This window comes from Staurois parvus, unplaced genomic scaffold, assembly GCF_062004578.1.
Source record: "Staurois parvus isolate SC_StPar_1 unplaced genomic scaffold, SC_StPar_1.0 ptg000581l, whole genome shotgun sequence".
Classification (NCBI taxonomy): Eukaryota; Metazoa; Chordata; class Amphibia; order Anura; family Ranidae; genus Staurois; species Staurois parvus.
The window spans coordinates 5,384,865-5,397,189 of record NW_028318377.1 but is presented as its reverse complement, the minus strand read 5'-3'; the positions used below and the strand labels follow the sequence as shown (position 1 = coordinate 5,397,189).

Genomic DNA, 12,325 nt, shown 5'->3' with positions numbered 1-12,325 from the left:
CTCTTACTGTGAAGAAACCTTTCCGTGGTTGGAGATTAAATTTCTTTTCCTCCAGACGTAGAGAGTGCCCCCTTGTCCTCTCTGATGACCTCAGGGTGAATAGCTACACCAAGTTCACTATGTGAACCACTGATGTATTTATACATGGAGATCATATCCCCCCTCATGTATTATACATGGAGATCATATCCCCCCTTATGTATTATACATGGAGATCATATCCCCCTTATGTATTATACATGGTGATCATATCCCCCCTTATGTATTATACATGGTGATCATATCCCCCCTTATGTATTATACATGGTGATCATATCCCCCTTATGTATTATACATGGAGATCATATCCCCCCTTATGTATTATACATGTTGATCATATCCCCCCTTATGTATTATACATGGTGATCATATCCCCCCTCATGTATTATACATGGAGATCATATCCCCCCTTATGTATTATACATGTTGATCATATCCCCCCTCATGTATTATACATGGAGATCATATCCCCCCTTATGTATTATACATGGAGATCATATCCCCCTTATGTATTATACATGTTGATCATATCCCCCCTTATGTATTATACATGGTGATCATATCCCCCCTCATGTATTATACATGGAGATCATATCCCCCTTATGTATTATACATGGAGATCATATCCCCCCTTATGTATTATACATGTTGATCATATCCCCCCTCATGTATTATACATGGAGATCATATCCCCCCTTATGTATTATACATGGAGATCATATCCCCCCTTATGTATTATACATGGAGATCATATCCCCCCTTATGTATTATACATGGAGATCATATCCCCCTTATGTATTATACATGTTGATCATATCCCCCCCCTTATGTATTATACATGGTGATCATATCCCCCTTATGTATTATACATGTTGATCATATCCCCCCCCTTATGTATTATACATGTTGATCATATCCCCCCTCATGTATTATACATGGAGATCATATCCCCCCTTATGTATTATACATGGTGATCATATCCGCCGTTTATGTATTATACATGGAGATCATATCCCCCTTATGTATTATACATGGTGATCATATCCCCCCTTATGTATTATACATGGTGATCATATCCCCCCTTATGTATTATACATGGTGATCATATCCCCCTTATGTATTATACATGGAGATCATATCCCCCCTTATGTATTATACATGGAGATCATATCCCCCTTATGTATTATACATGTTGATCATATCCCCCCTTATGTATTATACATGGTGATCATATCCCCCCTCATGTATTATACATGGAGATCATATCCCCCTTATGTATTATACATGGAGATCATATCCCCCCTTATGTATTATACATGGTGATCATATCCCCCCTCATGTATTATACATGAAGATCATATCCCCCCTTATGTATTATACATGGAGATCATATCCCCCTTATGTATTATACATGGTGATCATATCCCCCCTTATGTATTATACATGGTGATCATATCCCCCCTCATGTATTATACATGGAGATCATATCCCCCTTATGTATTATACATGGAGATCATATCCCCCCTTATGTATTATACATGTTGATCATATCCCCCCTCATGTATTATACATGGAGATCATATCCCCCCTTATGTATTATACATGGAGATCATATCCCCCCTTATGTATTATACATGGAGATCATATCCCCCCTTATGTATTATACATGGAGATCATATCCCCCTTATGTATTATACATGTTGATCATATCCCCCCCCTTATGTATTATACATGGAGATCATATCCCCCTTATGTATTATACATGGTGATCATATCCCCCTTAATCTCCTCTTTTGAAGAGAGAATAAATTCAGTTCCTCTAATCTTTCCTCATAGCTGATCTCCTCCATGCCTCTTATCAGTTTGGTTGCCCTTCTCTGTACTTTCTCCATTTCCCCAATGTTCTTTTTGTGAATTGGTGCCCAAAACTGAACTGCATATTCCAGATGAGGTCTTACTAATGATTTGTACCGGGGTAATATGATATCTCTCTCTCTGGAGTCTATACTTCTTTTAATACAAGAGAGGATTTTGCTCGCTTTAGAAACCACAGCTTAGCATTGCATGCCATTATTAAGCTTGTGATCTACCAGAACCCCCAGATCCTTCTCTACCATTGATTCCCCCAGTTGTACCCCCCCCCCAGTATGTATGATGCATGTATATTCTTAGCCCCCAAGTGCATAGCTTTACATTTATCAACATTAATCCTCATTTGCCACATAGTTGCCCAATTACACAGAGCATTGAGGTCGGCTTGTAAATTGGAGACATCCTGTAAGGACGTTATTCCACTGCACAGCTTGGTGTCATCTGCAAAGACTGAAATGGGATTTATAATCCCAGACCCTATATTGTTTATAAATATATTACAAAGTAAGGGTCCCAACACTGAACCTTGGGGTACACCACTGATGACCCTAGACCATTCAGAGTATGAATCATTAACCACTACTCTCTGAATACGATCTTTTAACCAGTTTTCTATCCATTTGCTGCGGGTGTGTATGTTAAGTTAACAACACCCCGAAACCGGTTTGCAAAACGCGGTGCGATGTGCAGAATCTGATCGCATGGGTGTGAATACCCATGCGATCCAATTCTAGTGTGGACAAAAAAAAGGGTCCTGCACCTCTTTGGTGCGGATACGGTGAGATTTGAGCCATACACATCGCACATGATTTGCACAGGAATGCAGTGCAGTTCCTATGCGAATCCCATGTGATATACCGCACTGCACAAGTGTGAAGCCAGGCTCAATATCACTTTAATAAAGCTTTTACAGACCAAATGGGAGCAAATAAGAAAGGTTCCATGTTAGGGTTCATATACACTTTTTGCAACACAAGGCTCTTTGGTTCCTTCTGGTCTCTTTAGTCCTCATGCACACTGGATGTTTTTACAGCAGCCATTTTTGGCTTTTGACATTTTTTTCTACAGCCAGTAAACCCACCAGCATGTTATCCTATGTGCCCATGCACACATAGACTGGAATCAACGTTTTTTGGCAGGGATGTTTTTTGGCTGGAAAAAAACCCAGGACTAGTGGGCTTCTGAATGAGTTTTTCAGCTGAAAAAATGCTCTAACACTGAAAAACGTGGCAAAACACAGTAAAACGCCACAAACCAGATTTTTTGTACTTTTTTTGAGCAAAGAAAAAAAATATTTGTTTGTAAAAAAAAGCGTTAAAAACGCAAACGTGGAAAAATGCAGGAAAACATGGCAAACCGCAGCTAAACGCTAATGTAAAAACGCTAAGAAAAAGCTGAAAAACTCAAATTTTTAACATGACTTTACATAGCAAACGTTACCAGCGTTATCAAAACGCCCCGTGTGCATGGAGCCTTACCATAACCTGAACGATTATCCTGCCTGTAAGCACTGCGCTGCATCTGTGAAATCCTAACAAACTATAAAGACTTCCAGAGTGACGTACTCAGAAGAGTGCGGAGGTAGCAATGATCTGTATTGAATTTCCTCTAACTGTGATGTGTATGGCCGGGCTCTCTTCTACATCTCACTGGAGCAGAATAATGGAGCCGACACCGAACTGATTTCCAGCATGTCTCTGCAATATCAGCTGCATTTTACATTCAGGAAGCCTCAGCGCCTCCGCTCTCACGTATTTACACTAACTGGCTTTTGGGAAAATGGACTGTGAAATTGTCTAAGTAGATTTGTTTGCTCCACCGTCTCAGTTTCAGCGAAATCTCTGTCTAAATATTTTATGTTTTGTATGTTGAATGATGGCACAGATTTAGAAGCTGGGTTATATTTAGTGTTAATGTTGTGTTTGCTGACATGTGATGGTTGGTGAATTGCTGCTTTGTTTACTGGAGCCTTCCAACAACGTAGGACGGTATTTTACAAAAATCTGGTCAGCCATGAAGCTCTATCAGCATTAAAAAAAATGGCAAGTCATTAATGCCAAGAATGATACATCTTTTTCAGTTTTTTATTCTTAACAGCAAACTGTTTTGTAAAAAAAAAAAAAAATTATATATATATATATATATATATATATATATATACACATTTATTTATTTATTCTTAATTAATATTTATTCATTTTTAATTTTTTTACATATATATTTTATATATATATATATATATATATATATATATATATAAATATATATATATATATATATATATATATATATATATATTCTTTGTCATTTATTTTTGTTGAATTATTATTTATTTATTTTATTTATTTATTTTGCATTCAGAACTCCTTGTACAGTAGAATAGTATAGAAAACACCACACACCTCCTTCCTTCCTGAGCACCCTGTCCTTTGCATGGAGCGCTACCCTAACAGGGGCCGCTCAATGATACTTGTCCCCAGTGGTTGCCCTGACCTTGTAAGCCTCCCGACACCTCTGACCCTCTGGGTTCAGACATATTTCAGCAAAAGAGGATAATAATGCAAGAGTTCTTTAGTAGCACTCTATTTAAGTGTCACAAAGATTAAATATTTTGTTTTTCAGTGTAACTCATGGATGGCATTGTGTGTCAGGGCTCTTTTGATCACTGAAAACAATCTCGGACACCTGTGATAATTAGATTGGCCGGAGAGCCCAATTTAAGGAAAAACTACTAAAGGAGGGTGTTCCACATTATTAAGCAGAGCACCATTTTCAAGCAATATTGGGAAAAAAAAAGGATCTCTCTGCTGCCGAAAAGAGTGAAATAGTTCAATGCCTTGGACGAGGTATGAAAACATTAGATATTTCATGAAAACGTAAGCGTGATCATCGCACTATTAAGAGATTTGTGGCTGATTCAGAGCACAGACGGGTTTGTGCAGATAAAGGCACATTGAGGAAGATTTCTGCCAGATCCATGCATCGGATCAAGAGAGCAGCTGCTAAAATACCATTACATAGCAGCAAACAGATATTTGAAGCTGCTGGTGCCTCTAGAGTCCCACGGACATTAAGGTGTAGAGTCCTCCAGAGTCTTGCAACTGTGCATAAACCTTCTATTCAGCCACCACTAACCAATGCTCACAAGCAGAAACGGCTGCATTGGGCAGAAAAATACATGAAGACTAATTTTCAAACAGTCCTGTTCACTGATGAGTGCTGTGCAACCCTGGATGGTCCAGATGGATGGAGTAGTGGATGGTTGGTGGATGACCACCCTGTTCCAACGAGGCTGCGACGTCAGCAAGGCGGTGGTGGAGTCATGTTTTGGGCCAGAATCATGGGAACAGAGCTGTTCGGCCCCTTTACGGTCCCCGAAGGTGTAAAGATGACCTCTGCAAAGTATGTAGAGTTTATGACTGACCACTTTCTTCCCTGGTACAGAAGGAAGAACTATGCTTTCCGTAATAAAATCATCTTCATGCATGACAATGCACCATCTCATGCTGCAAAGAATACCTCTGCATCAATGGCTGTTATGGGGATAAAAGGAGAGAAAGTCATGGTGTGGCCTCCATCCTCCCCTGACCTCAATCCTATTGAGAACCTTTAGAGCATCCTCAAGCAAAAGATCTATGAGGGTGGGAGGCAGTTTACATCCAAACAGCAGCTCTGGGAGGCTATTCTGACATCTTGCAAACAAATTCAAGCAGAAACTGTCCAAAAACTCACAAGTTCAATGGATGCAAGACTTGTGAAGCTGCTATCAAATAAGGGGTCCTATGTTACAATGTAACGTGACCTGTTCAAATGTTTAAAAAGTTAAAATGTTGTTAAAAGTTTGATTGAAATAGCTTTTGATTTCAGTAAATATGCTGCAAACACAACAAATGACCATTTTCAGTTCTTTACAACCTATAAAGTGTTTTGAAACTTACTGTGCGGAATAATTTGGAACAGTCATTGTAAGTGTTTTATGTTTAACAAAAATCCTGTTATCATTAGGAGTTTGTTCAATAAAATGTGAATTGTACTCTTAATAGTTGATAACATGAGAATTATGCTGACTGTTTTTTACATCAATTATTTAGGTAAATGAGAAAAATATCATTTGCATAATAATTTGGAACACGGTGTATATTAGCTTTTTCTTAAAAGAGAAGACCAGAGGGATAATGGGATTAGTATGCACAACCCCAAATAAAACATAAAAGCACAAACACTAGTACACAAGGTGTCAAATTGGCGTTAACAGCTGTTACCAAACTACAAGTCCCATGAGGCATTGCAAGATTGACAGTTATAAGCATGACTCCCAAAGGCAGAGGGTTGATGGGACTTATAGTTGCGCAACACTTGCAGGGCCACCAGTTTGACACCCCTGCACTAGTACAACAGAAACAGTCAATTAGCAATTTCGAACTGATTATACAGTTATATGCAGTCAACTTCAACCACTGAAATGCAACCCCGGCAGTAAGAGGGGGAAGAGAAGGCTTGCTGGCTTGTCAGCTCCCTCTGGGTCTCCGGCGTTACAAGGGGCATGCAGAAAATCCTATCAGAAATTATACTCCTGTATAAATATATGTAGGTACCCCTGTTTGAGTAACAATGGCCTTAGAAAGTTCCTTTAACTAGAAACTGCAGCTTGAGTTCTGTGATACTGAAATTTCCTAATATGGTGGTATCTGCTTTCTTCTGCTAGCAATGATGGGGCCCATAAATATTACTGGGGGGGGCCCAGTCAGGTAGGCTGTACGAGAGCCCTCATGATTTTTCCAGAGGGGGGCCCAGTCAGGTAGGCTGTATGGGGGCCCTCATGATTTTTTCCAGAGAAGGTCCCAGTCAGGTAGGTTTTAAGGGGGCCCTCATGATTTTTTCCGGAGGGGGTCCCAGTCAGGTAGGCTTTATGGGGGCCCTCATGATTTTTCCGGAGGGGGGCCCAGTAAGGTAGGTTGTACAGGGGCCCTCATGATTTTTTCCGGAGTGGTGCCCAGTCAGGTAGGCTGTACGGGGGCCCTCATTATTTTTTCAGGAGGGGGTCCGAGTCAGGTAGGCTGTATGGGGCTCTCATGTTTTCTAACGGTGGCCCATCCACTACTTTTTTCCGGAAGAGGGCCCAGTCAGGTAAGGCTGTATGGGGGCCCTCATGATTTTTAATAGCAGCCCATCCACTACTTAACAACCCTGTAATCTATTGTATTTGCCTGTCTTTGGCATCTTCTTTTGTAGGCAGCTTAACCCCTTTATGCCTAAGGGTAAAACAAATCTAAATGCCTAAGCACAATTCTGCAATGTTGACATGTGTTAGTAAAACCGTACATATCATCACAACTACTTTGTACATCCAGGTGAATTATATTTTTTTCAGGACAAATTGGGCTTTCATTTGGTGGTAAATGGTAATGCATATCTCCTGATTTTTTTTCATTATGAAAGGAAAACTGGCCCAAAATAGTAAAAAGAAAATAATTTTTTATTATTTAGCTGTGTGTTTCTTGTTACTACCATAACCTACCACCAAAGAACAACCCAAAATAAATTCTCCAGCTCTTTATGATCGCAGCGATACCATATACAGTCAGGTCCATAAATATTGGGACATCGACACAATTTTAACATTTTTGGCTCTATACACCACCACAATGGATTTGAAATGAAATGAACAAGATGTGCTTTAACTGCAGACTGTCAGCTTTAATTTGAGGGTATTTACATCCAAATCAGGTGAAAGGTGTAGGAATTACAACAGTTTGCTTATGTGCCTCCCACTTGTTAAGGGACCAAAAGTAATGGGACAATTGGTTTCTCAGCTGTTCCATGGCCAGGTGTGTGTTATTCCCTCATTATCCCAATTACAATGAGCAGATAAAAGGTCCAGAGTTCATTTCAAGTGTGCTATTTGCATTTGGAATCTGTTGCTGTCAACTCTCAAGATGAGATCCAAAGAGCTGTCACTATCAGTGAAGCAACTGACTGTATGTGTATGTTATTTGTTGTTTGTACCCATAGTACAGCCGAGAAACAACAATGCGCATTTTGTTTTTGTATTTTTTTTTTGTACCTAAAACACACTAACACTACCTGACACTGATACCATTTTTTTTAAATCCTGACCTTTGACCCTGACCTTTTGACCTTGACCTTTGACCCCGACCTTGACCCAAACATTAACCCTGGCACTGAACTAGATCAAACCTTGATCAAGGTATTTTTAGTTTTTCTTTCCTTTTTTTATATTTATTTATTTATATTTTTTTTTTTTAAGTGTCCCAACACATCCATTGCCTGTGCGCGCTCCCTGGGAGTGTGCGGCACCACGATCAGTGTATGGGACCTCTGTGTGAGGTCCCGATTGGCCAATCAGTGATCACATGAATAGTAGTAAACAAGATGTTACTTCCTGACATCATTGCTTACTACGTGTGAAATCTGTGAATGATCACAGAGGTCACCTGGTACAAGGCTATTCACAACAGCCTTGTACCATGTGACAAGCTGTGACAAATCATATTTTAGCCCAGATTTATGAAGAAAGATTATTTATTTGCAAAATTGTATAAGAAAAACACTTTGCTTCAACATTTTTTATCTTTTTTTTTCATTTATATAGCAAAAAAATAAAAATCCCAGTGGTGAATAAATACCACCAAAATAAAGTTTTATCTGTCTCAAAAAAATGCAAAAAAATTCATATGGGTACAGTGTTGCATGACAATGCAATTGTCATTCAAAGTGCGATAGCACTGAAAGCTGAAAATTGGCCTGGACTGGAAGGGGGTGAAAGTGTCTGGACTTGAAGTGGTTAATCTCCAAATACGGAAACAGGGGCAGACTGACAACTCATGGGGCCCCCGGGCAATAGGGGATCATGGGGCCCCTGTGTCTTTGCCCAAACTCAAAAAAAGGTATGAAAAAGGTACCAGGGGCGTTTCATGGGGTCCCCTACTGACCCCGGGCCCTCGGGCAGTGCCTGAGTTTCCAAATGGTCAGTCCGCCCCTGTACGGAAAGGTATCTTCACACTGAGAACTGTGAGAATGTGGAATAGACTCCCTCAAGAGTTAGTTCTGGCCAGCTCAGTGGATTGCTTTAAAAAAGTCCTGGATTCTTTCTTGGATACACAGAATATAACTGGATACTAACATTTATAGGTAAAGTTGATCCAGGGAATATCCGATTTCCTCTCGGGGGATCAGGAAGGTCTTTATCACCTACTCTCCTCTCCTTTAGGCGCACCCTGAAAACCCATCTCTTCAGGGAAGCCTACCCCACCCCCTGCTAACTTGCAGACCTCCTCCACTCTTCCTACCACTCCATCCCCCACAGCTATCTCCTCCTGTGCCACCATCCCCTCCCTCCTAGATTGTAAGCTCGAAAGAACAGGGCCCTCAATCCCCTCATGTTTTGCATTGTATTGGTATTGTTCTGTCACATGTTCTGTCCCCCTTTGTAATGTACAGAGCTGAGCGAACTATTGGCGCTTTATAAATACTGTATAATATTAATAATAATTTCCCTGCAGGAGCAAATTGGATCATGCTTTGCTGGGTTTTTTGCTTTCCTCTGGATCAACTGTGGGTATAGGATTATAACTTTTTTTTTAATGGTTGAATTGGATGGACTTTTGTCGTTTTTCAGCCAGACTAACTATATAACTATGTAAATATAAACCTTCTCAGAAACGAAAAATACAGTAAAATAAATAAATAAATAAAATAAAAAAAATCTGAATTTCTAAAGAAAATTATGCTTAACAAAATCTGCTCATCCCTAACAACCGGACATCTCGGAACTGGAGTTATAATCACTGTGGCTGTATGTGTATTGAACTGTTTTACTGAAGTATTGATTCTCAGCTATTAGGCCTATTGCTATAGTCTTTTAAAGACAATTCTATGCAGCCACACATTGCCCTGATTGAGCCACAGAGACATTGCTATGAAGAGTATGCGTATTCTTTTTGCCAATCTGAACCTGCTTTGCATTATTGTTGATAACTTTGCACCTGTTTAGTAAACTGCAAACTAGAGATTATCCCTGTCTCATCTTCTGGATTACTACCTATTCCATCAAATCACCAGGACAGAAAAAAGAAGGGAAATCCTTCAACGGGCGATATTTGTTCTATTGACAACTATCTAAAAAGTCTCTACAACGTGTCTATACAGGACAGAAAGCAAATGGAAATCTCCTTAGTGTTCATCAAATCCTACATCCTTCTCCAAAATGAAAAAAAAATATAGGGTTTTAGACAATATTGCAGACTCAAAATGATTGCTGTCAATACTTTCTACATACGATTTTGTTTGTGATGATACGTACCAATCTGTTTGAAGCAAAGGCAATAAGGTTTGTAGAATTTGATTGCATGCAGATGGAATGTTCTCCAGGAGTATGTGATGTAAATGTAAACTTCCCATCCGGTCCATACAGTTTAGACAGCAATATCTATAGGTATAAATGGTGAATGCTTGTGAGCTATTATGAAATGAGGTGTTCAATATGTGACTTAAGATGTCCTTATTTCTCACGTGAGGTTCGCTGGCACTTGCACTGACTCATATGCTAGTGTATATATAATATTTTCAAAATAGATAGTGCCGCGCTCCCATGTACCAATATGTATATCTTATACTTTCAAAGTGCTAATGAATAGCTTTCAAGATACTGCATGTATCAAACAATTATTACTAGTGACTCAAAACATCATTGTGAATATTGATCTTCATGCAAGTGACATTAATAACTGATAATCCTAAGGTGATAGTGCCTATTAAAGTACAGTGATATACAAATCAGAAATACTCCTCTATTCTACTGTGATCCTTATATTTATATTGTGCAAACACATATATATTATGTGCACGTGCTTATGATATATTCAATAAAAAAAAAAAAAAAAAAAAAAAAAAAGTCTTTCAAAATAAATGTGCAGGTGGATTCTTGGTTCCCTCTCGCCGAGTGCTTAATGGTCTCCCTATGTGCTCACCTCTATATTTGCCTGAATAAATCCAGGCAAATACACTTTTTATCCTTCCAGGATAGATGGGATGGAATGATGCTCTTGAATTATCTCAGAAGGTGGATGTGGATTTATATTTGTTCTCCTGTGGCTGCTCATGAGCGGGTATACTGACCATCTCTCTGAGGATCTCCCAATTCCCCTCCTGGGGCTGTTTCCTTTTCCAGTCCTCCTTATATCAGCTCAAAGGGTGTTGTTCAATTGAGAAAGGAAGACAAACAGACCATAGTGTCTTATCCTTGTGCAAAAAGGGGGTTTATTGCTGCCAGTTGCACAGTAGTATACAATTGTAGTCCAGCATAAATGTGCTCTGCCTCTGTTCCTGCAGTGCTGTCTACCTGTGTCTGTATTCAGATCACCGAGCCTCTCCAGTGCAATGTCGTGACGTCAGAGCCCCTCCCCTACGCGTATCGTCACAGGGTCACGTGACTTCATCAGGGGGAATGATTAGATCTAATCATTCCCCCTGATGAAGTCACGTGACCCTGTGACGATACGCGTAGGGGAGGGGCTCTGACGTCACGACATTGCACTGGAGAGGCTCGGTGATCTGAATACAGACACAGGTAGACAGCACTGCAGGAACAGAGGCAGAGCACATTTATGCTGGACTACAATTGTATACTACTGTGCAACTGGCAGCAATAAACCCCCTTTTTGCACAAGGATAAGACACTATGGTCTGTTTGTCTTCCTTTCTCAATTGAACAACACCCTTTGAGCTGATATAAGGAGGACTGGAAAAGGAAACAGCCCCAGGAGGGGAATTGGGAGATCCTCAGAGAGATGGTCAGTATACCCACTCATGAGCAGCCACAGGAGAACAAATATAAATCCACATCCACCTTCTGAGATAATTCAAGAGCATCATTCCATCCCATCTATCCTGGAAGGATAAAAAGTGTATTTGCCTGGATTTATTCAGGCAAATATAGAGGTGAGCACATAGGGAGACCATTAAGCACTCGGCGAGAGGGAACCAAGAATCCACCTGCACATTTATTTTGAAAGACTTTTTTTTTTTTTTTTTTTATTGAATATATCATAAGCACGTGCACATAATATATATGTGTTTGCACAATATAAATATAAGGATCACAGTAGAATAGAGGAGTATTTCTGATTTGTATATCACTGTACTTTAATAGGCACTATCACCTTAGGATTATCAGTTATTAATGTCACTAGCATGAAGATCAATATTCACAATGATGTTTTGAGTCACTAGTAATAATTGTTTGATACATGCAGTATCTTGAAAGCTATTCATTAGCACTTTGAAAGTATAAGATATACATATTAATATCTATAGGTACACCAATATAAATTATATGAAAGTAAGTATTTGCAAGTATATTACAATGAAAAATACATTTTATTTTTTTACTAGT

At 39.4% G+C, this 12,325-nt stretch overlaps 1 protein-coding gene across 1 annotated transcript in view; it reads right to left on the bottom strand.

Moving 5' to 3' along the window:
* The window catches only part of LOC149450154 (transmembrane emp24 domain-containing protein 11-like), a 40,850-nt gene that overhangs the window by 6,375 nt on the left and 22,150 nt on the right, over nt 1-12,325 (bottom strand). Inside the window, exon 3 of the mRNA XM_089692253.1 lies at nt 10,235-10,360. Within this exon, the coding sequence (XP_089548379.1) occupies nt 10,235-10,360 (126 nt within the window). The remainder of the gene's footprint in view (nt 1-10,234; nt 10,361-12,325) is intronic.